This window comes from Carcharhinus amblyrhynchos, chromosome 33 (genome assembly GCF_965287045.1).
Source record: "Carcharhinus amblyrhynchos chromosome 33, sCarAmb.v2.hapA, whole genome shotgun sequence".
Lineage (NCBI taxonomy): Eukaryota > Metazoa > Chordata > Chondrichthyes > Carcharhiniformes > Carcharhinidae > Carcharhinus > Carcharhinus amblyrhynchos.
Genome location: NC_137356.1, coordinates 248,859 through 275,973, shown reverse-complemented (window position 1 = coordinate 275,973; position 27,115 = coordinate 248,859). Strand labels below are relative to the sequence as shown.

At 43.0% G+C, this 27,115-nt stretch overlaps 2 protein-coding genes across 5 annotated transcripts in view; one reads left to right on the top strand and one right to left on the bottom strand.

The window, feature by feature from the left end:
• The window catches only part of odad3 (outer dynein arm docking complex subunit 3), a 43,556-nt gene that overhangs the window by 14,369 nt on the left and 2,072 nt on the right, over positions 1 to 27,115 (bottom strand). Inside the window, exons 3-9 of the mRNA XM_080216344.1 lie at positions 24,120 to 24,194; positions 18,870 to 19,049; positions 18,541 to 18,642; positions 15,018 to 15,143; positions 7,706 to 7,828; positions 5,110 to 5,253; positions 4,338 to 4,498 (exon numbers count right to left, since the gene is read on the bottom strand). Of these exons, the coding sequence (XP_080072470.1) occupies positions 4,338 to 4,498; positions 5,110 to 5,253; positions 7,706 to 7,828; positions 15,018 to 15,143; positions 18,541 to 18,642; positions 18,870 to 19,049; positions 24,120 to 24,194 (911 nt within the window). The remainder of the gene's footprint in view (positions 1 to 4,337; positions 4,499 to 5,109; positions 5,254 to 7,705; positions 7,829 to 15,017; positions 15,144 to 18,540; positions 18,643 to 18,869; positions 19,050 to 24,119; positions 24,195 to 27,115) is intronic.
• The window catches only part of LOC145360865 (tartrate-resistant acid phosphatase type 5-like), a 37,215-nt gene continuing 25,298 nt past the window's right edge, over positions 15,199 to 27,115 (top strand). For 2 of the 4 annotated variants that reach the window (XM_080216346.1, XM_080216345.1), the window contains exon 1: positions 15,199 to 15,504. In XM_080216346.1, coding sequence (XP_080072472.1) covers positions 15,490 to 15,504 — 15 coding nt within the window. In that variant the 5' untranslated portion in view covers positions 15,199 to 15,489. Of the gene's footprint in view, positions 15,505 to 17,484; positions 17,803 to 27,115 lie in introns of all 4 variants that reach the window. The other 2 variants (XM_080216350.1, XM_080216351.1) reach the window with 2 other exon arrangements.

The window sequence follows — 27,115 nt, the reverse complement described above, 5'->3', positions numbered from 1 at the left end:
TCAGAGCTCCAGACACACATTCCTTGAATATCTGCCACCTTCCTTCGGTACTTTTCCCTAAGAACGCCTCCTTCCAGTTTATTTGTCCGAGTAACTTCCTGACTTCTTCGTATCTCCCCTTACCCCAGACAAACACCTTCCTAGCCTGCCTGATCCTATCTCGTTCCAACGCAATTGTGAAGGAGATAGAATTATGGTCACCATATCCAAGATGCTCTCCTACCGAAAGATCCATCACCTGCCCTGGTTCATTCGCCAGTACCAGGTCAAGTACAGCCTCTCCCCTCGTAGGCTTGTCCACATACTGCGTCAGGAAACCCTCCTGAACACACCTAACAAACTCCTCCCCATCTATACCCCTTACCCTAGGGATATTCCAGTCGATGTTTGGGAAATTGAAGTCTCCCATCACAACAACTCTGTTATTAAAACATCTCTCCAGAATCTGTTTCCCTATTTGCACTTCAACTTCCCTGTCACTATTGGGCGGCCTATAGATTACACCCAGCAAAGTTTTTGACCCTTTGCTGTTCCTAACTTCCACCCACAGAGATTCTGTAGACAATCCCTCCACGACATCCTCTTTCTCTGTAGCCATGACACTATCCCTGATCAACAGTGCCACGCCACCACCCCTTCTGCCACCCTCCCTGTCCTTCCTGAAGCACCTGAAGCCTGGCACCTGAAGTACCCAGTCCTGTCCCTGAGACATCCAAGTCTCCGTAATGGCCACCACATCACAATCCCAAACAGCTATCCACGCCCTAAGCTCATCTACCTTATTCACTATGCTCCTTGCATTAAAATATATACACTTCAGCCCCTCAGTCTGGGCATTTCCCATCTCCACCACCTGTCTAACCTCCCTCGCATACTGCCTCTCACATCCTCTTTGACAACAGGCAAGGTTCCAGAGAGCTGGAGAATAGTCAATGTTGTTCCCTTGCTTAAGGAAGGAAGCAGGGATAATCCAGGAAATTATAGGCCAGTGAAGCTGACATCAGTGGTGGGGAAGCTATTGGAGAAGATAAGGATATCTTCTCCAATAGCTTCCCAACCACTGATGTCAGGGACAGGATATGTGCACATTTGAAAGAAAATGGACTAGTTAGTGACAGGCAGCATGGCTTTGTACAAGGTCCCACATAGCAGACTGATACATAAACTAATGTCACATGGGGATCCGAGGTGGGCTGGCTAGATGGAACTGGCTTGGTTATAGAAGACGGAGAGTAGCAGTGGAAGGACGTTTTTCAGAACAGAGATCTATAGCTAGTGGTGTTCCTCAGAGATCAGTGCTGGGACCCCTGTTGTTTGTAGTATATATAAATGATCTGGAGGAAAATGTGAGTAGTCTGATTATTAAGTTTGCGAATGACATGAAGATTGATGAAGTTGCTGATAGTACTGGGGATTGTCAGAAGATATAACAGGATATAGGTAGATTAGAGACTTGGACACAGAAATGGCAGATGGAGTTTACTCCGGACAAATGTGAGGTGATGCATTTTGGAGGATCAAATTTTGATGTGAATTATACTGTAAATGGCAAAATCTTTTGGAACATTAACATACAGACAAATCTGGGTGTGCAGGTTCACAGTTCCCCAAAAGTGGTAACAGGTGGCCAAGGTGTTTAAGAAGGCATAGGGCATGCTTCCTTCATCGTCCGGGGCATTGAGTACAAGAGTTGGAAAATCATGTTGCAGCTATATAAAACCTTGGTGAGGCTGCATTTGGAGTATTCCGTGCAGTTCTGGTTGCCACACTACTAGTAAGACGTAGAAGCTTTGGAGAGAATGCAAAGAAGGTTCACCAGGATGTTGCCTGGTCTCGAGGGTGTTGATTGTGAGGAGAGGTTGAATAATCTAGGATTGTTTTCACTGGAAAGACAGAGGCTGAGGAGAGACCTGATAGAGGTCTAGAAAACTACGATAAGAATAGTCAGGATGGATAGTCAGAGGCTTTTTCCCGGGGGGAAGTGTCAATTACAAGACAGCACTGGTTCAAGGTGAGAGGTGGAAAGTTTAAAGGAGATGTGCAGGGGAACTTTTTCATGCAGTTGATAAGGAGGATGTGCTAGATATTCTTGAGGGTTTGAAAATAGATAAGTCCCCTGGGCCGGACGGGATTTACCCTAGGATTCTCTGGGAGGCAAGAGAGGCGATTGCAGAGCCTCTGGCTCTGATCTTCAGGTCGTCGTTGGTCACAGGTATAGTGCCAGAAGATTGGAGGATAGCGAATGTTGTCCCATTGTTTAAGAAGGGGAACAGAGACTTCCCCGGGAATTATATACTGGTGAGTCTTACTTCTGTTGTGGGCAAGGTTTTAGAAAAAATTATTAGGGATAGGATTTTTAGTTATTTAGAGAGTAATGAATTGATTGGAGATAGTCAGCATGGTTTTGTGGAGGGTAGGTCGTGCCTTACTAACCTTATTGAGTTTTTTGAGAAAGTGACCAAAGAGGTGGATGGGGGTAAGGCAGTTGACGTGGTATATATGGACTTTAGTAAGGCGTTTGATAAGGTTCACCATGGAAGGCTTGTGCAGAAAATGCAGATGTATGGGATTGAGGGTGATTTAGTTAATTGGATCAGGAATTGGCTAGCAGATTGGAGACAGAGGGTGGTGGTTGATGGTAAGTATTTGTCATGGAGTACGGTTACAAGTGATGTGCCTCAGGGATCTGTTTTGGGGCCACTGCCCCATTTTATTAATGATCTGGATGAGGGTATAGTTGGGTGGATTTGTAAATTTGCTGATGACACCAAAGTCGGAGGAGTGGTAGATAGTGAGGAGGGGTGTCATAGTTTACAGAGAGACTTGGACAAGTTGCAGAGCTGGGCCGAGAGGTGGCGGATGGAGTTTAATGCAGAGAAGTGTGAGGTAATTCACTTTGGCGGGAATAACAGATGTGTAGAGTATAGGGCTAACGGTAGGACTCTGAATAGTGTGGATGAACAGAGGGATCTAGGTGTATGTGTACATAGATCCCTGAAAGTTGGGAATCAAGTAGATAAGGTTGTTAAGAAGGCATACGGTGTCTTGGCGTTTATTGGTAGGGGGATTGAATTTAGGAGCCGCAGCGTCATGTTGCAACTGTACAAAACTCTGGTGCGTCCGCACTTGGAGTATTGAGTGCAGTTCTGGTCCCCACATTATAGGAAGGATGTGGAGGCATTGGAGAGGGTGCAGAGGAGGTTTTCCAGGATGTTGCCTGGTATGGAGGGGACGTCCTATGAGGAGAGACTGAGGGATTTGAGATTGTTTTCATTAGAAAGAAGGCGGCTAAGAGGGGACCTTATTGAAACATATAAGATGATTAGAGGTTTAGATAGGGTGGACAGTGATAGCCTTTATCCTCGGATGGAGAAAGCTAGCACGAGGGGGCATAGCTTTAAATTAAGGGGTGGTAGTTATAGGACGGATGTCAGAGGTAGGTTCTTTACCCAGAGGGTGGTGAGGGATTGGAATGCCCTGCCTGCTGCAGTTGTAGATGCGCCTAGTTTGGGGGCGTTTAAGACATCCGTGGATAGGTTTATGGACGAAAAGGGATTGGTTTAGGTTAGAGGGTCATTGTTTTTTAATTGGTCGGCGCAACATCGTGGGCCGAAGGGCCTGTTCTGCGCTGTAATGTTCTATGTTCTATGTAGAGTGTGATGGGTACCTGGAATGTGCTGCCATAGGAGGTGGTGGAAGCAGGCACATTAGCAACATCTAAGAGGCATCCGGATGGGTACATGAATAGGGAGAGAATACAGGGATATGATCCAAGTAAGGGCAGTAGGTTGTTTAAAATTTAGTTAGGGCGTCATGATCAGCGTAGGCTTGGAGGACTGATTGTCCTTCCCTGTTCTTTGTTTTTCTTTATTTGAGCTACTTGGTGTCTATACTCATCCACACACTTTATTACCTGAAGTGTAAGCACTAGCAACCAAGCCAAATTGACATTTGTTAACACTTGATGCAGCAAAGTTTCGTAATAGATACATTAGTGACTTTCCTACATCTACAGTACTCATTCTACTCAAAATACCATCTCCAAATTTGCAGCTGACCCAGTTTTTCTCAAATTCTGAATATGTTCAATTGTAAACTGAATTGGCTGGGTTTGCTTCCTGCTGTGAACTCACTTGGTAGGTCACATATAACAGGAGGGACTGTACATGAGGCACACATGTATGGAATTTGTCCAGCTGTGTAGGATGTGTCGGTTGCAAAGACCATATAGTACAAAAAAAACATCATTTGGGGTTACCTCAGTGACAAGATGTAGGGTGATAAAAACAAAACTATCATCTACATGCATGGACATGATACACAAATATTCTTCATACCTGGAGAGTTTGGCTTCACCTGAATATTTCAAGTGATTATACTCTGCCTGTAATCTCTCCTTTTCCTCCCTCAGCTGCACCATTTGTTTTTCATTTTCCAGTTCCAACTCTTCCAAGTGCTTTAAGCTCTCTCCCTGCGTCACGAAGCGTTTCACAACATCCTGCAACCAAGAGCAGGACACGGGCTGAAGCCAGACAAACTCAATATTCTATACATTTAGAACTGAGACACAGCCACCACTCAGTTTCACAATCCATTGTAACAGATTTCTATTTTCTCTTTTGGGTTCCTTTATTCTGATTCCATGGTTCAGTTGACTCTGGTCGGGGAGCCCGAGCTTCCCATGTTTGCAAAAATATTTTATCCTGACCAGTTAACTACAATTATTCTGAGTTCTGTCTGAAAATTGAACAGATAAGCATCTTTATTCATCACAATTATTGCTTTCATCAGCCACCTGAGAAAATGGCAGAAAAACATGATATTATTGCCATTAATACATTGGACTTGAGCTAGCACTCAAATTTAACAGTAATAGAACAAGTAGCAGTAAGCCAAGATATAAACATCTGCAATGAACAAGGAGAAATAGATTCCTTTATTTGATGTTCTGTTAATTTTCTCACAGTATATAGGAGCTGACCAGCTGGAATATCAAAGAATTCCAGGCGAGCTTTTTCCTGACTACCCTGAAAAAGTCAATAGAGCCTTGTACAGAGGCTGGAGCTCAATGTCTACACTGGAACCATAGGTGCATGAGGCACACCTCACCTGTACATCACTAACACCAGTCACAGTTTTGATCCATAGGAAGGATTCCTCAAATGTGGTGATGGCCTTTTCCTCAGTCCCAGTTTCTTGATTTGCTGGTCGTTCAAAGTGCAGCTCATCAGAATGAGCAGCAGCTCGCATTGCCTGGAAAAGTCACCACAAAACAGTGTATTATCATTCACAGATATCTGACCAGTTTCCTAATGTTGCAAACTACTGCTGGTGTTTTGCAAGGGAGGGATTAGGTGCAGCTATTCCACTTGAGCTACAATTACAGTCAGTATTTCTCAGGGTGAGATCTTTAACTTCTGAGATGACATTTCTTCACATTCCCACCTGTTGTGATAAAAGCAAAATACTATGGATGCTCAAATCTGAAATAAAGACAGAAAATGCCAGAAAATCTCAGCAGGTCTGACAGCATCTATGAAAAGAGAATAGAGCCAACATTTTGCGTCTGGATGGCCCTTTGTCAGAGCTAAGAGTAAAGAAAATCAGAAGAGGGTGGGGGTGAGGGCTTAAACTTTTTTTAATTCATTTGTGGGATATGGGTGTCACTAGCTGGCCAGCATTTATTATCCCTTGTTGGCCTAGAACTGGACAAAGGGAATGTAAATGATGATGAAATAAGCTGAGAAGGGTGCTAAATGTGTCCATTAAGTGATCAGAAAGTGTAAGTGGCAGCACAGAGATACAGACTACTGAAGAACTGCCTGTGGAATGTGGCAATGTGGCAGTTGCCCTATTGATGGGTGAGATCCTGAATGAATATTTCTCATCATGATTTACTGTAGAGAAAGGCACGGATATCAGGGAACTTGGGGAAATAAATAGTGACGTCTTCAGGAGTGTATATATTACAAAGAAAGTGGTGCTGGAAGTCTCTAAGCACATCAAAGTAAATAAATCCTCAGGACCTGATGAAATATCCCCATGACATTGTGGGAGGCTAGGGAGGAAATTACAGGTCCTCTAGCAGAGAAAATTGAGTCAGCGACAACCGCAGGTGAGATGCCTGAAGATTGGAAGGTAGCAAATGTTGTGCCTTTGTCTAAGGGCTGCAGGGAACTACAGATTGGTGATCCTCACATCTGTAGTGGATAAGTTGTTAGAAGGTATTTTGAGAGAAGGATCTACAGGCATTTAGAGATGTAAGGACTTATTAGGGACAGTCAGCATGGCTTTGTGAGTGGAAAATCATGTCTCATGAATTTTATTGAGTTTTTTGAAGGGGTAACCAAGAAGGTAGAGGATGGTAGTGCAGTCGTCGATGTCTACATGGACTTTAGTAAGGCCTTTGACAAGGTACCGCATGGTAGGTTGTTGCATAAGGTTAAATCCAATGGGATCCAGGGTGAGGTAGCCAATTGGATACAAAATTGGCTTGGGTTGTTTTTCAAACTGGAGGCTTGTGACCAGTGGTGTGCCTCAGGGATCAGTGCTGGGTCCACTGTTATAATTATTTATATTAATGATAGGGATAAGAATTTAGGAAGCATTGTTACTAAGTTGCAGATGACATGAAGATTGGTGGCATAGTGGACAGTGTAGAAGGTTATTTAGGAATGCAATGGGATCTAGGTCAATTGGGCCAGTGGGTCGATGAATGGCAGATGGAGTTTAATTTAGAAAAATGTGAGGTGATGCATTTTGGTAGATCAAATCGGGGCAGGACTTACTCAGTTAATGGTAGGGCACTGGGGGAGTTATGGAACAAAGAAATCTAGGGGTACATGTTCATAGGTCCTTGAATGTGGAGTCACAGGTGGACAAGGTGCTGAAGGCATTTGGCAGGCTCAGTTTCGTTGGTCATAACACTGAATGCAGGAGTTAGGACATCTTGTTGAAGTTGTACAAGACATTAGTAAGGCCACATTTGGAATGCTGTGTACCGTTCTGGTCACCCTATTATAGAAAGAATATTATTAAACTAGAAAGAATGCAGAAAAGATTTACTATTTGATGGTTTGAATTAAAAGGAGAGGTTGGATAGACTGGGACTTTGTCTCTGGAGTGTAGGAAGCTTAGGGGTGATCTTATAGAGGTCTATAAAATAATGAAGGGCTCAGATCAACTAGATAGTCAATATCTTTTCCCAAAGGTCAGAAGTCTAAAACTAGAGGGCATAGGTTTAAGGTGAGAGGGGAGAGATACAAAAAGGTCCAGGAGGCATTGTTTTCACGTAGAGGCTTGTAGTGTCTGGAACAAGCTGCCAGAGGTAGTAGTAGAGGCTGGTACAATTTTCTCTTTTAAAAAGCGTTTAGACAGTTACATGGGTAAGATGGGCATAGAGGGATGTGGGCCAAACGTGGGCAATTGGGACTAGTTTAGGGGTTTAAAAAAAGGGGCGGATGGACAAGCTGGGCTGAAGGGCCTGTTTCCATGCTGTAAACCTCTATGACTCTAAGCCCCGCCTTCTCAACCTTGCCCCTTGCCTGAGGTGTGCTGATCCTCAGGTTGCATCACCACCAGTCAGTCCTCTGCCTCAAAGGGAAGAACAGACTATGGTCATCTGGGATTATAGAGACTTGACCTTTCAAATATTTATATACAGTGTATATGCAGTAATCAAAGGCCCCTTTGACATGATTCTTACCCGTCTCTCTGCACGTTCTGCCTGTGTTCTTTTCTCTTCAGCTAGCTTCTTGTACTCTGTGAGTATCCTTTCTCGCTCCCTCCGCTCCTTATGCATAACTTCCTCATACTTCTGGAGCTCTGTCTGTTCAGTGAAATCATACAGATACTATTAACCATCACAATAGAGGTGGACCTACAGCACAATGGCTGACGTGGTATGCTCAGATTCCAGTGTCATTACAAAAATACTGTATAGCCCACTTTTGCATTCTTGTTTACGTTAGATTTAGAAGACTTTTCATGTCTGGAGGTGCATGAAGCAGACAAAGCAGATGCTTACATCTCCTTTTCTATAGCTTGTTTTTCCTGGAACAGATTGCCTGAACCAGAAGCTACAGCTTGAATAATGTGACTTTGCACCAAGGAGGTTTACCAGGTGTCTCTTCTGCTCTGATCACTTGCTATGGGCCTGTTAAAAGGATATGCAGGTATTAACCTATTTGACTATGTTACAAATGCATTTTCTGTGGCCATCAGGTCATGTGGAGTGAGACTTGAACCCAGGACTTCTTGCTTAGAGGAAGGGACAGCATCCATTGCACCACTGGATCTCCTATCATATGAAAAACTGTTCTATTCTTATGCTGTCTGTTTGCTCCTCAATCACTTTTTTATATTGCCTCTATATTTTCTATATTCAGCATGGTTCTCATTATTGTTAACAATGCAGTTGTCATAAACCTCCATTATTTGTTTCAATTTAACTTCCACATCCTTTAGTCATCCAGTTAGCGATAGCTTTGAATGCCATGCCTTTCCCAGAATGTCTCTACTCTGAACCCAAACCATTTCCTCTTTGAAGATCTCCCATTATTCAAGTGCAACCAATTTTTGATTCCAATCCTTCTGGATCAAACCCTTTTTCAATTCACTGAGTTTAGCTCCCTTCCAGATATGTTGTTTTACATTTGATTGCACCTTGTTCTTTTCCATAACTATTCTAAAACTAATGATATTATGATCATTGTTCCCTAAATGTTTTTCTGCTGAAACATCCAATACTTGCTCCATTTCACTCCTCAGCATAGATCTAGCTCTGCTTCCTTTCTCAATGGACCTGGGAATTGGGAAATTCCAAAATCCTGGTCCAAGGCTCTGTTTTCAGCCTCCTACTATACTCCTTATAAACCTATGACTGTACAGCCAAATTCCCCTTCAATCTGATTTTCATGTTTGCTGACGGCACCACAGTAGTGGGTAGGATCTCAAACAATGACGAGACAGAGTACAGGAATGGGATAGAGAATCTGGTGAACTGGTGCGGCAACAATAATCTCTACCTCAATGTCAACGAAACAAAGGAGATTGTCATCGACTTCATGAAGCGTAAACATAGAACATTACAGCGCAGAACAGGCCCTTCGGCCCACGATGTTGCGCCGACCAGTTAAAAAAAAACAATGACCCACTAATCTAAACCAATCCCTTTTCGTCCATAAACCTATCCACGGATGTCTTAAATGCCCCCAAACTAGGCGCATCTACAACTGCAGCAGGCAGGGCATTCCAATCCCTCACCACCCTCTGGGTAAAGAACCTACCCCTGACATCCGTCCTATAACTACCCCCCCTTAATTTAAAGACATGCCCCCTCGTGCTAGCTTTCTCCATCCGAGGAAAAAGGCTATCACTATCCACCCTATCTAAACCTCTAATCATCTTATATGTTTCAATAAGATCCCCTCTTAGCCGCCTTCTTTCTAGCGAAAACAACCCCAAATCCCTCAGTCTCCCCTCCATACCAGGCAACATCCTGGTAAACCTCCTCTGCACCCTCTCCAAAGCCTCCACATCCTTCCTGTAATGTGGGGACCAGAACTGCACACAGTACTCCAAGTGCGGCCGCACCAGAGTTGTGTACAGTTGCAACATGACGCTGCGACTCCTAAATTCAATCCCCCTACCAATAAACGCCAAGACACCGTATGCCTTCTTAACAACCTTATCTACTTGATTCCCAACTTTCAGGGATCTATGTACACATACACCTAGATCCCTCTGTTCATCCACACTATTCAAAGTCCTCCCGTTAGCCCTATACTCAACACATCTGTTATTCCTACCAAAGTGAATCACCTCACACTTCTCTGCATTAAACTCCATCCGCCACCTCTCGGCCCAGCTCTGCAACCTGTCTAAGTCTCCCTGCAAACTATGACACCCTTCCTTACAATCTACCACACCTCCGACTTTGGTGTCATCAGCAAATTTACTAATCCACCCAGCTATACCCTCATCCAGATCATTAATAAAAATTACAAACAGCAGTGGCCCCAAAACAGATCCCTGAGGCACACCACTCGTAACCGAACTCCATGACGAATATTTACCATCAACCACCACCCTCTGTCTCCTATCTGCTAGCCAATTCCTGATCCAATTTCCTAGATTACCCTCAATCCCATACATCTGCATTTTCTGCAGAAGCCTACCATGGTGAACCTTATCAAACGCCTTACTAAAATCCATATATACCACGTCAACTGCCTTACCCCCATCCACCTCTTTGGTCACTTTCTCAAAAAACTCAATAAGGTTAGTAAGGCACGACCTACCCGCTACAAAACCATGCTGACTATCTCCAATCAATTCATTACTCTCCAAATAACTATAAATCCTATCCCTAATAATTTTTTCTAAAACCTTGCCCACAACAGAAGTAAGACTCACCGGTCTATAATTCCCGGGGAAGTCTCTGTTCCCCTTCTTAAACAATGGGACAACATTCGCTGTCCTCCAATCTTCCGGTACTATACCAGAGACCAACGACGACCTGAAGATCAAAGCCAGAGGCTCTGCAATCACCTCTCTTGCCTCCCAGAGAATCCTAGGGTAAATCCCATCCGGACCAGGGGACTTATCTATTTTCAAACCCTCTAGAATATCCAGCACATCCCCCTTATCAACTGCAATACTGTCTATTTTCTATTTCTACTGTCTATTTCTATAAAGGAGAACATGCCCCTGTCTACATCAATGGGGACGAAGTAGAAAGGGTTGAGAGCTTCAGGATTTTAGGTGTCCCAATCGCCAACAACCTGTCCTGGTCGCCCACGCCAACACTATAGTTAAGGAAGCCCACCAATGCCTCTTTCTCAGAAGACTAAGGAAATGTGGCACGTCAGCTATGACTCTCACGAACCTTTACAGATGAACCACAGAAAGCATTTTTTCTGGTTGAATCACAGCTTGGTATGGCTCCGGCTCTGCCCAAGACCACAAGGATGTACAAAAGATCATGAATGTAGCCCAATCCATTATGCAAACCAGCCTCCCAACCATTGACTCTGTCTACACTTCCTGCTGCCTCGGCAAAGCAGCCAGCATAATTAAGGACCCCATGCACTCCGGACATTCTCTCTTCTACTTCTTCCATCAGGAAAAAGATACAAAAGTCTGAGGTCATGTACCAACTGACTCAAGAACAGCTTCTTCCCTGCTGACGTCAGACTTTTGAATTGACTTACTTTGCATTAACTTGATCTTTCTCTCCATCCTAGCGATGACTGTAACATTACATTTTGCACTCTCTCATTTCGTTTTCTATGAACAGTACGCTTTGTCTGTATAGCACGCAAGAAACAATATTTTCACTGTATATTAATACACGTGACAATAATAAATCATGTTAAAAGCTGAGCCTGGAGGTCAACACTGATAGTGGAACATAGAGATGATTATCCAAAGCCACAATGGCTAATCTAACAATGATTGGACAATGGAGAAGGTGGGTGGCGGTGGGGGGGGGGGGGGGGGGGGGGTGGGGGGGGGGGTAGTGGGGTGGGGAGGCTGCGAGGCGGCAGGGTGGTCTGTGTGATCTATCATTTGTCACTCTTTGCTGCTTCCTCACTATGTCAAAATCCTGACCATCTGTTCTGTTTCAGGCTTTTCAAATTCTAAGATCATCAGATTCCTACATTTCTTGTTGTGTTATGTGATTCTTTTTAGTTTACAGTTGCAGAAACAAAGAACACTGTTAGCAATAACAGTTTTTTTATGGTTAGCAGACTGGTTTGGAAACTTAAACTTCTGATGGATAGTCAATTTTTGCAAAAAGTCCCCGACAGTTTTCCAAGAGTTCAAAGACTGTGGGAGGAATTCTCTGAGCCCGCTAGCTCCAATCACAAATCACGATGGCCTGGAGAATGGGGAGTCGGCGGGAAAGCGGGTTTGATGCCAGTATCTAATCCTGCTGTAACCCTCCCAGGCTGTGAAGCCAGCTCCAATCAGGTTCCACCCACCAATGCATCTTCAAAACCACGCATTTACATATAATTAGCTGGCTTGCAGCCCCAGTTAAATAGCTCTCAACACTCACCCACTTCCACAGGAGTATTTGCAGCTGGCAAGCTTTCATACAAGTCCCTACAAGCAAGGACCTGGCATGTTGGACCCTGAGGGTTGAGGAAACACCACCAACCCCTCAGCAATCAGAGACATAATTCCCAATCACACCATGCAGGCATGAAGTTTATGCAACCTTCCCCTCCCACTCAGTCCCCCGACTCAGGTTCCATCAGGCCATGCAGTCTGGAAGTGCCAAAAGTACCCCTGACATCCTTGCACTGACACCCTGACATTGACAGCCTGCCTGGTGCCTTGGATTCATGGGGGCTTGAGGAGGTAGGTCCAGTGGCCATTTGCCCCTTTATTGCTGCCAACCTGAAGAGGAAAGATTTATCAAGGGTCTTGGGGGTTGGGTGGGCCGGGACTGAGAGCAAACGGTTGGCCTCGCCGCTCTCCACTGGGATGGGGATATCATGGCTGGACTGCCCTTTCTAGCCCTGGCAGACCTGAAGATCAGCACTGGCATGGTGACTTCATGCAGCCCGTGATCAATTTCTGCATCCCTGCCTGTCAGCTGTGTAAATTCTGAAGTGGCCAGGTCACTTTAATCACCATGCCACGATTTTAAATCATTGCAACACTTCATTCCACAGCAGAAAGTTTCCTTTCTCCCTGTCAGAAGCTGCAGGGAACAGCAGACCCCATTGAAGTCCTCTGACAGAGAAGATATGTTAATATCACCCAGTGGAGGAAGGTTCCAGTCTGCAGAAAATGCTGGAAAATCTCGGCAGGTCTGACAACCTTTGTGGAGAGAGGATTGAGCCAATGTTTTGAGTCTGAATGATCCTTTGTCAGAGCTGACGAAAGGTCATCCGGACTCAAAACGTTGGCTCTATTCTCTCTCCACAAATGTTGTCAGACCTGCTGAGGTTTTCCAGCATTTTCTGTTTTTATTTCAGATTCCAGGATCTGCAGTATTTTGCCTTTACCTCAATGAATGCACACAACTTTGATTTGAAGTTGCTATGGTTTCCCAGCAAGCAGAAATAATTGAAACCCTCTCTATTGCAACTGAACCTTTTAATCTGTAACAAGGACAATGTGTAGTCTATTGCAAAAGATTTAGTTGTCAGATCAAGGGCTTTCTATCATCGTCCAGTCATCTGTGTTTATTTTGATTTCACTTCACGGTTGACTGCACCTCAAGTAGCCCATTGATCCTGACCCAATGTTGACAAAGTCTGATCTAAATTGACAGTCTGTGGTTTCACGCCCTCTTTTGCAAACTACTTTTGAAAGAACATGTTCACACATTAAGCCTATTTTACCTAAACAAAATAGATGACGGCTATCCTCTGTTTACTCTCCAGGGCAATGCCTTGACCAATCACAGAAAACCTGTTTGGTTTGAACAAAGCTTAGCAGTTAACTGTCAGTTATCAGTTAACTAGTGCATTCACTTTGGTAATAGCTCTACCAATCAGAATCCACTTGCCAACCAATCAGCATTCCATTCTCATGAAATGTGATTTGTTCTCTTTACATTTTTTTACAAATTGTTCTGATGAGTACAACTCAAGAAGCTTCAACAACATATTTTTATTGCAGCAATACTTCATTACTACTTCTTGATTTACCTGATCTTTTCTTACTGCTTTTAATCTCAATGGTGCTTCCACTTTAGGCTTGAGCGCTTCCCCTGGTTTTAATGTGTCTCACTGCCTCAATGTTCTTTGATCAGCTAATATGGGATACCTGCTTTCCCAGCATTAATATCCCAGCTCCCCAGATGATCTGGAGGAGGGGGCTGAGTGTAGGGTGACAAAACTTGCTGATGACACGAAGATAAAGCAAATTGCGTGGAGGGTGTGGAAAGTCTGCAGAGAGATCTGGATAGGCTGAGCGAGTGGGCGAGGACCTGGCAGATGGAATATAATGTTAGCAAGTGTGAGGTTATCCAATTTGGCAGAAATAATAGTAGAAGGGATTATTATTTAAAAGGCGAAAAGCTGCAACATGCTACGGTGCAGAGGGACCTGGGGGTCCTTGTGCACGAATTGCAAAACCCCAGTCTGCAGGTGCAGCAGGTGATCAAGAAGGCAAATGGAATGTTGGCCTTTATAGTGAGGGGGATAGAATATAAAAGCAGGGAGGTCTTGCTGCAACTGTACAGGGTACTGGTGAGGCCGCAACTGGAGTACTGTGTGCAGTTTTGGTCACCGCACTTGCAGAAGGATATATTGGCCTTGGAGGGAGTGCAGAGGAGGTTCACTAGGCTAATACCGGAGATGAGGGGGTTGGCCTATGAGGATACACTAAATAGACTGGGTCTGTACTCTTTGGAGTTTAGAAGGATGAGAGGGGATCTTATAGAGATGTATAAGATTATGAAGGAGATGGATAGGGTAGAGGTAGAGAGATTCTTCCCGCTTAGAAAGGATAGCAGGACTAGAGGGCACGGCCTCAAGATAAGGGCGGGGGGGGAACCGTTTAGATCAGAGTTGAGGAGGAACTTCTTCACTCAAAGGGTGGTGAATCTCTGGAATTCTCTGCCCATTGAAGTGGTGGAGGCTACCTCGCTAAATATATTTAAGTCACGGGTAGATAGGTTTCTGATAGACAGGGGAATTAAGGGTTATGGGGAGAAAGCGGTAAAGTGGAACTGATCCACTTCAGATCAGCCATGATCTTGTTGAATGGCGGGGCAGGCTCGAAGGGCTAGATGGCCTATTCATGCTCCTATTTCTTATGTTCTTATGTTCTTAATACTCAGGTTGGTTTAGAAATGGGAAAATATCAGGGTATTGGACACACTTCCAAACAAGTATCCACATAGCCTGGAGGATGTCAAATCCGGCAGTTAGTTCACACCCTGCCCAGACATCGGCCTTCCTGATCCATCAATGCCCAGTGCTACCTACAAGCAAACAATTCAACATCCCAAATAAGATAATGAAATAAATGTGCTGTGTTTAGACTACTACCTTGGCAGCATCACAAGATAGTTGGGCATCGGTGTTCATAGCCTGCAGCTCCTTCAGTTCCTGTTGTTGCTGCAAGATCTCAGATTCCAGTAAATCCAGTTGTTTCTGAAAGGTGACACTCTCTTCCTGGAATTAGCACCATGATAAGTAAAAATATCCAAAAAAAAATCATAATTATGGAATACATTGTGCTTCTTTCCAGAATAGATCATATTTCTAAATGCCCCCCCCACAAGGAAATAAGAACAAGTATAGCAAAGGGAAAGCCCATATTTGTAAGAAGTGATAGTTGTTAACCAGAGGCTGAATAAACAACTCACAAAGTGACTAATAAAGCAGGTTGATTTGGAGACATGAATCTTACGGAAAGAGGAGACCTACTTGCTAACTAGCTTTGAAGAGTGTGTTTGGAGATGACTACTAAGGCCAATCTGCACCTGGAAGGTTCTGCTGCAAATAGAACAGGCCTTAGATGATTGAATTTTGGGTGAGTTATTGACTCAGGATTTCTTTGTTTTATGATTTCTCTCTATGTCTCAGATGTGTACTTGCCTTCAAAAGAAGTCACACTTTTTTTATTTGCTTGTGCCAAGTATAACAATTCTGAGTGAGTTTCTCCCAGGATTCAAAGTTGATATCAAAACTTCCAAATTAAGTCTTCAATGTGTTCTTTAGCGCTTCCTTTGAATGCCATGAGAGTGCATCCCAGATTTAAGCTTTCTATGCTGGATTTGCTTTGGTAAGTGGGTGTTAGGCTTTCTGGCTACAAAATCAGCACAACATAGTTGTCACTGCCTCAATTTGGTATAAATGCTCGGCATGCCACCTCAGATGAGGATCTGTGTCTGGTATTTTCTCCAGTCATCTGATTTTCAGAATCTTCTAAAGACAGTTGAAATGAAAGTGATTGAGTTTCTTGGCTTGATGTTGGTACAGAGTCCAAGATCTGCATGTGTCAAGCGGAGCGATTTTGGATATCGCTCTACAGATTTTCAGTGTTTCTAAACTGATGTTCAAAGCCCAACAAAGGCTACACTTGCTTTAACAAGTCAAGGGAGTATGTTGCTAAAATGAATGAATTTTGATTTGACTTGATTTATTATTATTGTCACATATTAACATACAGTGAAAAGTATTGTTTCTTGCACACTATTCAGATAAAGCATTCTGTTCATAGCAAAGGAAAGGAGAGAGTACAAAATGTAGTGTTACAGTCATAGCTAGGGTGTAGAGAAAGACGAGTGTATCTTTTTTCTGATGGAAAAAGGTGGAAGAAAGAATGTTCAGAATATGTGGGTTCTGGTCATGTACTGAAACCTTGGGCTCAACATAGGACTTTGTGGAAAGGGCTGGTCGATTACTTCAGTTTTCTTTATGCTGACCAAAGAATCTGTATGATTGGAGAACAAATCCATGCTGTATTTATGTCCAGCTCTGAACCAGCAGGTAGTACACAGCATTTGGCAACAAGAAAATATGTCATTGGAGACCTTGGTCTTTTCATGGAATCATCCCAGGTTGAGGCACTTCCTGTCCATGTAATATCTGATTTCAATGCTAGGATCACTAGCACAGAAAGCATCAGAGAGTGTGGCAGAAAAAAACATGCAGAAGCGAGTTCACCCTAACACACAACTGTTTAACTCCATAAAAGACTGGGAATGGGTCAAAAGTCTCCCCAGCATCAGGACACCCATAAACATGCCATCATGAAACTGTCGAACCATTGTGATGAATTTCTCAAGGCAGCTGAATTTCTCCATTACCTTTTAAAGGACCACATGGCTGACAATGTCAAAGGCCTTGATCAGGTCAACAAATGTAGTGAAGCAGTCCATATTTTGTGCTTAGCATTTATTTTGGAGTTATCTAACTATGAATTCCAAATTTGTGGTTTCTTGACGCTTTCTGAAATCATACTGACTGTCTGGCAGCAGAGCCTGGTCAAGAAGTTGAACTAAGCAGTTCAGAAGAATTCTAGCAAAGATTCCTGATGCAGTGAAATTTCTCTATGACTGTTGCAAGATTGACAAGTTTTTTTTTCATTTGTACGGGTGGACTATGAATGACTCCTTGATCCCACAAAGATGAAAAGAGTTTATTCAGCTTTTTGATCAGGCATTAACCTCCAGCCTTGTAGCCCTCATCATGGAAAAGAATCAGCTCCTGGACAGGGTTGTTTGCATTTGCTGTTTCTAACAGCATGGGAGGGTCAACAAGAGAGCAGCTGATGGGAACCAATGAGCAGCCTGTTCATTGATGGATGAAGGCCAGTTGAGGATATGGTTAAACTCTCAGGAATTTGGTATTGACCTGTCCTGTCTAATGGTAGTAACCATTAGACTGCAGCTCATAAATAGATTTCACAGCATTGTAGAATTTCTTCCAATCTTTGTGGTCTATATGTGACTGTAGTTTGGCTGTTTTCTTATTCAGCTTTCTAATTCAAATGTCTTGTATTGGACAGACCTGTGGATGTTCCAGTGGGCATCATGCTTGGCTTGTCATCAAATTAAAGAAGATAGAAGTGAAGATGGTTTCCAAAAGTTTCTGGAGTACCTCACTATTTTCATCAAACCAATCTTGATGCTTTATGATAGGTAGGGTCAAGGGCATCTAGAGCAGTGGAGTACACCCTATCCCTGAAGATCATCCTCGATGCAGTAGGTGACCCTTTTCATTGTATGCAGGTGACTCTTGAATTTCTCTGAGAGAGACTCCTTCATGGCTGTCTGTTTGAGCATAAAGACATTGAGACACCTCTGGACCTTCAGCAGTGGGACTGGTAAGGAGATGGATCTTGACGTTTCATTTCGAAATGGTAGATGGTAATATGGTGGTCAGTCTAATGGTCAGCACTGCACACAGCTTTTGCCTCAAGAAGAATAAATTGACCTTGTAAGGGATACAGTAAAAATTCACAGGAATGATATTGTGACTCATAAGGTTATGTTATGAAGCAGGTTTTCCTTTTCAAGACTGTTCTGGCCATTTACAAGTAAAATCAGAAAGCACTTGTTCACAAATAATCTTTCAGAGGAGTGAGTCCAGATTTACACTATTGGATAGTGTAAATCTGGACTCTCTCCTCTGAAAGATTATGGATGCTGGGGTTCAACTGAAGCTTTAAAGATTCAGATCAATAGGCTATTGTTGGGAAAGGGCCTCAAATGGTGAGAGTCAAAGGCAGGAAAATAAGGCTGAGGTATAGGTCAGCCATAATCAGACCTATAGAAAGGTCATTTAGACTCGAAATGTTAATTCTGTTTCTCTCTCCACAGATGCTGCCAGGTCTGCTAAGTTTATCCAACACTTGCTGTTTTTATTACAATGATATAAATATGGTTAATATTCATTACTGTTTAAAGTATACTTTCCAGGGAGTAAAGAAAGCAATTGTTTAAACTATCAATGTTCATTTGTGCTGATGATGCTGTGATCAATTTTTCCTCATTTCCAGAATAGCGACCCTGAGAATTGCAAGGTTGTAGTAAGGTTATGTTGCAGATAAAGATGATCGTACCTGCAGATGAGCCTTGAGTTTCTGATACACCTTCATCACGTGCAATGCCTCATGGCATTTTAACTGGGTTTTCTCCAAACGATTCTCCAGTAACCGCAAAGCCTGAAACATACAAATTGAGCAACATCATTCAGAATTTAAGGATTTATTTACCAACTTACTGCTCCAAACAAGGACATTAAAAAACCCAGAATTTTCTATTAATAACTGAGCACAATGACAAAAATAAAGAGCCAGTAATTACTTTATACTTTGTCTTATAGATATTTCCCACTCAATTTTTCCACCAATTCCCAACATTAGGACAATTTCTGAACCAACAACCTCACCTGTGAGTCCTCAGACATGTTCTCCACGATCATCTGCAGGGTCTTATCCTCCTGTATGTTCTTGTTGTACTGCACTTCCAGATTCAGCTGATTTTTCTTCTTCATCTCTGTCACATACTTAAGAGCATTCAGACGCTTTATCTTATCACAAACCTTCTGGTCCATCAACATAATGACATCCTAAGCAATGAATAAGGAAAGCATTTAAATTAATATTTTATTATAAATGGTTATATTAGATAAAAAGCCTAAACTACACTGAAAACTAAGTGTTGAAAATTTTGAGACGGCTCTGAATATTTTTACTGTACTTCACACTAAAAGCCACTTCTTGCTTCACATTCTAATCTTACTCATGCATTAAATGTAGTTCTCCATATGGATTGAATTAAACAGCTGGGTCACTATAACTTGCGTATTAGAAATGGAAGGTGTTCTCTCACATTCTCCTAGATTTCAGTTAGTGAAGTCATTGCCCTGTGACTTAAACCGTACTGATCAAAATTAAAAGTAAAAATAGGAGTACAGTCAATCTGATTATAGATAGAAGAATCTTAATATTAGTTAAGAATCTTAAACTTAATATAAGTGAAGATATAAAAACTGGAAAGAATTTCATAAATGCTCCAAATGATTGATAAACCAATGTACTAAAATCGCATTCACTCCAGTTGCACAGAAAGCCAAAGGGCCAAATCTGTTCCCGTATGCAAAATCACACTAAATTTTAAAAATTTATTCATGGAATTTGCAAAGCCAGCATTTATTGCCCATCCTTAATTGCCCTTGAACTCAGTGGCTTGTTAGGCCATTGCAGAGGTTAGTTAAGGATCAATCATATAAAGAACAAAGAAAATTACAGCACAGGAACAGGCCCTTCGGTCCTCCAAGCCTGCACTGACCATGCTGCCTGACTGAATTAAAACCCTCTACCCTTCCGGAGACCATATCCCTCCATTCCCATCCTATTCATGTATTTGTCAAGATGCCCCTATCATATCTGCTTCCACTACCTCACCCAACAGTGAGTTCCAGGCACCCACCACCACTGTATAAAAAAAACTTGCCTCATACATCTCCTTTAAACCTTGCCCCTCTCACCTTAAACCTGTGCCCCCCAGTAATTGACTTTTCCACCCTGGGAAAAAGCTTCTGACTATCCATTCTGTCCCTGCCCCTCATAATCTTGTAGACTTCTATCAGGTCCCCCTCAACCTCCATCATTTCAGTGAGAAGAAACCAATTTTCTCCAATTTGTCCTCATAGCTAATGCCCTCCATACCAGGGCAACATCCTGGTAAATCTTTTCTGTACCCTCTCCAAAGCCTCCACATCCTTCTGGTAGTGTGGCAACCAAAATTGAACACTATATTCCAAGTGCAGCCTAACTAAGGTTCTATAAAGCTGCAACGACTTGTCAATTTTTAAACTTAATACCCCGGCCGATGAAGGCAAGCATGCCGTATGCCTTCTTGACTACCTTCTCCACCTGCATTGCCACTTTCAGTGACCTGTGTACTTGTACACCCAGATCCTTTTGTCTATCAATACTCTTAAGGGTTCTGCCATTTACTATATATTTCCTACCTGTATTACCTTCCAAAATGCACTACCTCACAGTTGTCCAGATTAAACTCCATCTGCCATCTCTCTGCCCAAGTCTCCAACTGATTTATATCCTGCTGTATAATCTGATGGTCTTCATTGTTATCCGTAAATTTGTGTTGTTCGCAAACTTACTAATCAAACCAGTTACATTCTCCTCCAAATCATTTATATATATTACAAACAACAAAGGTCCCAGCACTGATCCCTGAGGAACACCATTTGTCACAGACCTCCATTCAGAAATGCACCCTTCCACTGCTACCCTCTGTCTTCTTTGACCAAGCAAGTTTTGTATCCACCTTGCCAGCTCACCTCTGATCCCATGCAACTTCACCTTCTGCACCAGTCTGCCATGAGGGAACTTGTCAAAGGCCTTACTGAAGTTCATGCAGACAACATCCACTGCCCTACCCTCATCAATCATCATTGTCACTTCCTCAAAAAATCAATCAAGTTAGTGAGGCACGACCTCCCCTTCCCAAAACCATGTTGCTTCTCACTAGTACGTCCACTTATTTCCAAGGGGGAATAAAGCCTTTCTCAAAGAATCCTTTCCAAAATTTCCTTACCACTGATGTAAGGGTCACTGGCCTGTAATTACCTGGATTATTCTTGCTACCCTTCTTAAACAAAGAACAACATTGGCTATTCTCCAATCGACTGGGACCTCCCCTGTAGCCAGTGAGGATACAAAGATTTCTCTCAAAGCCCCATCAATTTCCTCCCTTGTTTCTCTCAGTATTCGGGGGTATATCCCATCAGGCTCTGGGCACTTGTCTATCTTAATGTTTCTCAAAAACTGCTTCCTCCTTTTTGATCTCAACATGACTCAAACTATCTACACATTCTTTCCCAGACTCATCATCCATCAAGTCCTCTTAGGTGAATACTGACACAATGTACTCATTTCCTCTGGCTCCATGCATAGATTACCTCCCCTGTCCTTGAGTGGGCCAACTCTCTTCCTGGCTATGCTCTTGCTCTTTATATATGTATAAAAAGTCTTGGGATTTTCCTTAATCCTGCTGGCCAATGACTTTTCATAATCCCTTTTAGCCTCCTTACTCCTTGCTTAAGTCTCTTTCTAATTTCCTTGTATTCCACACTTGCTTCGTGTGTTCCCAGCCTCCTAGCTTTGACAAATACTTCCTTTTCTTCTTTGACTAGGCTCACAATATCTCTTGTTATCCAAGGTTCCAAAAACTTGCCATACTTATCCTTCATCCTTACAGGAATGTGCCAGTCCTGAATCCCTATCAACTTACACTTGAAAGTCTCGCACATGCCAGATGTCGATTTGCCCTCAAACATCTGCTCCCAATCTACATTCTTCAGCTTCTACCTAATATTGTTATAATTAGCCTTTCCCCAATTTAGCACCTTAACTTGAGGACTAGGATGCTACCGGTACTTGATAGTTTGAGTTATAAGGAGAGGCTGGATAGATTGGGACTTTTTTTTCTCTGGAGCGTAGGAGACTGAGGGGTGATCTTATAGAGGTCTTTAAAATAATGAGGGGCATAGATCAGCTAGATAGTCAATATCTTTTCCCAAAGGTAGGGGAGTCTAAAACTAAGGTGAGAGGGGAGAGATATAAAAGTGTCCAGAGAGGCAATTTTTTTCACACAGAGGGTGGTGAGTGTCTGGAACAAGCTGCCAGAGGTAGGAGTAGAGGTGGGTACAATTTTGTCTTTTAAAAAGCATTTAGATAGTTACATGGATAAAATGGATATAGAGGGATATGGGCCAAATGACGGCAATTGGGATTAGCTTAGGGGTTTAAAAAAAGAACGGCATGGACAAGTTGGGCCGAAGGGCCTGTTTCCAAGCTGTAAACCTCTATAACACTTTGCCTACACTTATCTTTATCCATTAGTCCCTTAAAGCTTACTGAATTGTAGTCACATAGATCAGCTGGATAGTCAATATCTTTTCTCAAAGGTAGTGGAGTCTAAAACTAGAGGGCATATGTTTTTTAAGGTGAGAGGCAAGAGATACAAAAGTGTCCAGAGGGGCAATTTTTTTCACACAGAGGGTGGTGAGTGTCTGGAACAAGCTGCCAGAGGTAATAGTAGAGGTGTTCCAGAACTGCTCCCCTACTGAAATGTTGACCACCTGGCTGGGCTCATTCCCCAGTACCAGGTCCAGTACGGCCCCTTCCCTAGTTGGACTACCTATATACATACTGTTTAAAGAAGCTGTCCTGGATGACCCTTACAAACTCTGCCCCATCCGCACCCCTAGCAGTGAGTCCCAGGCAATATCAGGAAAGTTAGAACTACCCACCACAACAACCCTGTTGCTTTTGCAACTTTCCAAAATCTGTCTGCATATCTGTTCCTCTATCTCCCGCTGGCAGTTGGGAGGCCTGTATTAAACCCCCAACACTGTGACTACACCCTTCCTAATTCTGAACTCTACCCATATTGTCTCGCTGTATGAGTCCTCCGAGTTGTCCTCCTGCAGCACAGCTGTAATATTTCCTTAACCAGTGGTGCAACTCCCCCACACCTTTTACGTTCCCCTCTATCCCACCTGAAACATCCGTAAGCTAATATTGCTGTGGGTCTGGGGTCATGTATAGGCCAGACCGAGGAAGGATAGCAAATTTCCTTCCCTAGAGAAGATTAATGAACCAGATGGTTTTTTTATAACAACTGATCACAATTTTATGGTCACTATTACTCAAATCATATTCCAGATTTATTAATGGAATTCAAATTCTGAGCTGCCTTGGAACATTCGAACCTGGGTTCCCAGAATATTAGCCTGGGCTAATATTCCAGTGAGATTACCAGTATGCCACCATCGCCTAATAAAACAGCAGTCTGCTTCCTTTTAGCTTCCATTGTGTAGGATTCCAATGGCTCAGCTAAGGTTCTGAGCAATGCCTCCAACAATGATTAGAATTTGGCTGTAGTGCTGGAAGTAAACGGATGTTCAGAGGGGCAGGGAGTGTGTCATCATACTGATTTTAAAATATCCTGAACTACAATGTTAAAAAGATGGGATGGCTACCCTGGCAGTACATAACCCCCAAGTACATGGCAGTTAATTTCAACTGTTCAAACACATTTCTCTCCCTCAGTACCTCCAGTAACAAAGCAAGCTTCAAAAAGTGCCTGGGTTGCCCGAGTTTGCAAAATCTCACTAACTGTCCTGGCTGGAGACAATTCACATCTCTTTAACCTGTGCTTAACCCTCTCTCCACTCACATTATCTGCATCTGTAAAGACTTGATTACCTGTTAAACTCGCATTGCAAGCAATATCTTGTAATTGAGTTTGTGTTTATATATGCCCTGTTTGTGAACAGAATTCTTCACTCACCTGATGAAGGGACAATGCTCCGAAAGCTCATGCTACCAAATAAACCTGTTGAACTTTAACCAGGTGTTGTGAGACTACTTATTGTGCTTACCCCAGTCCAACACCAGCAACTCCACTTCAAAAAGTGTAACAATGTCAATCCTGTCTCTATTGGACAAAACACTAATCCCAATCCTGTATCCGGGATCATGGAATTAAAATCAGAGAACTTTGATTTTGATTTCTCTTTCCCATCTTTCACCATTTGCAAGAGATTTGGAAACTGCACTTGATGTCTCCAGAACCATCAAGGAAATCCAAAATAAACAATCACCTTTCCACTTTTATTCCTTAGCACCGCTTTCTCATGACTGTCTTGAAATGAATCTTTAACAAGATTCTCATCGCTCTGAAAAACAAAATTCAAATCCATTTCAGTCATTCCAGTATCTTCAAGATAAAAAGATACAAACTTACATAGGGCAGGGGTAAGATCTGATGCACGGTAGGGAAAGGTAGTCTCTGAGGCAGGACAGGTTGGTGATCTCGGGTGTGTGCAGGGGATGATCCTGGCACGGGGCGTGGGGAGATGCAGGTGAATGTGCACTCTGACACAGGGCAGGTGTGGATGAAGTGAATGAATTGCAACACAAGATCATAGAGATTACATCTTGGAAATTGGCCCTTCAGCCCAACTTGTCCATGCTGCCCTGTTCTTACCACTAGCTAGTGCCAATTGTCTGCCTTTGGCCCATATTCCTCTATACACATCTTACCTATGTAACTGTTTAAGTGCTTTTCAAAAGACAAAATTGTATCCACCTTTACTACTGCCTCTGGCAGTTCATTCCAGACACTCACCACCCTCAGTGTGAAAAAATTGCCCCTCTGGACCCTTTTGTATCTCTCCCCTCTCACCTTAACCTATGCTCTGTAGTTTTAGACTCCCCTACATTTGGGAAAAGATGTTGACTATCTATGAACTTTATCTATGCCCCGCGTTATTTTATAGGCCTCTATAAGATCACCCCTAAGCCTCCTACGCTCAAGGGAAAAAAATCCCACTCTATTCAGCCTCTCTTTATAACGAAAATGATCAAGTCTTGGTAGCATCCTAGTAAATCTTTTCTGCACTCTTTCCAGGTTAATAATGTTCTTTCTATAAGAGGGTGACCAGAACTGTACACAGTATCCCATGTGTGGCTTTATAAATGTCTTGTACAACTTCAACAAGATGTACAAACTCCTGTATTCAATGTTCTGACCGATGAAACCAAGCATGCCGAATGCCTTCTTCACCACCCTGTCCACCTCCCTTTCAAGGAGCTATGAACCCGTACTCCTAGATCACCTTGTTTTATAACTCTCCCCAGTGTCCTACCATTAACTGAGTAGGGTCCTGCCTCAACTTGATCCATCAAAATGCATCACCTTGCATTTATCTAAATTAAACTCCATCTGCCATTCATCAGCCCACTGGCCCAATTGGTCAAGATCCCGTTGCAATCCTGGATAACCTTCTTCACCGTCCACTATGCCACCAATCTTGGTGTCATCTGTAAATTTAGAATCATAGAGTCATATAATGCAGAAGAGGTCCTTTGGTCAGCACTGACACATTAGAAACACTTGAACGCCCACCTAATCCCATCTGCCAGTACTTGGCCCATAGTTCCGAATGTTATGTTGTACTAAGTGCTCATCCAGATACTTTTTGAAGGTTGAGGCAACCCACCTCCAGCACTCTCTCAGGCCGTCACCACCCCTCAGGTAAAAGATTTTTCCTCATATCCCCCCAAACCTCCTGCCCCTCACCTTGAACCTATGTCTCCTCGTGACTGACCCTTCAACTAAGAGAAACAGCTGCTCCCTATCCACTCTGTCCATGTCCCTCATAATCTTGTACACCTCGATCAGATCGTCCCTAAGTCTTCTGTGCTCTAACAAAACAAACCACGCCTATCCAGCCTCTCTTCATCTCTTTAATGTTCCACCCCAGGCAGCATTCTGGTAAGTTTCCTCTGCATCCCTTCCAGTGCAATCACATCCTTCTGATAATGTGACGACCAGAACTGCACACAGTATTCTGGGCTGTGGCCTCAGCAAAGTTCTATACAACCCCAACGTGACTTCCTTGCTTTTCTAAGCTATACCTTAATTGGTAAAAGCAAGTGTCCCATATGCCTTTTTCACTACCTTATTAACAAGCCCTTCTACTTTCAGAGGACAAACACACCATGGTCCCTTTGTTCAATGGAACTTCCTAGCGTCCTGCCATTCATTGAGTACTTTCTTGTCAAATTACTCCTTTCAATGTGTACCACCTCACACTTCTCAGGGTCAAATTCCATCTGCCATTTATCTGCCCATTTGACAATTCTGTCTCTTTCTTCTTGCAGCCCAAGACACTCCGCCTCACTGTTAACCACCCGGCCTATCTTTGTGCCACCCACAAACTTACTAATCCTACCCCTCCACATAGTCATCATGTCATTTATTTAAATGACATATAATAGGGGCCCAACACAGATCCCTGTAGTACACCACTGGATTCTGGCTCCCAGTCACTAAAGCAGCCTTCTGTGTCCTACAACTGAGCCAATTTTGAATGCAATTTATCAAATTACCCTGTATCCCATGTGAACTTACGTACTTTACAAGTCTCCCATGTGGGACCTTGTCAAAAGCTTTGCTGAAATCCATATAAACTACATTGACTGCATTACTCTTGTCTACACACCTGGTCACCTCCCCAAAAACTTCACGCAAATTTGTTAGGCATGACCTCCCTCTGATGAAGCCATGCTGACTATCCCTGATCAAGCTTTGCCTCTTCAAGTGGAGAGCGATGCTCTCCTTCAGAAGTTTCTCTAATAGTTTCCCTATCACTGATGTGAGATGGAAGTCCCCTGGTTTATTCCTACAATCCTTCTTAAATAGCAGAATCACATTAGCTGTTCTCCAGTCATCTGGCACCTCTCCTGTGGCCAGAGAGGAATTGGAAATTTGGGTCAGAGCCCCTTCAATCTCCTCCCTTGCCTCCCATAGCAGCCTAGGGCACAATTCATTTGGACCTGGAGATTTATTCATTTTTAAGGCTACCAAGACCCCCCAGACCTCGTTCTTCCCTATGTCAATTTGCTCAAGAATCTCACAGTCTCTCTTCCTGAATTCCATACCATCATCCTCATTCTCTTGGGTGAAGGCAGATGTGAAGTATTCATTCAACACTCTACCAATGTCATCTGGCTCCATCCACAGATTGCCCTCTCGGTCCCTAAGGGGCCCTACTCTTTCCCTGGTTATCCTCTTGCCATTGGTATACTTATA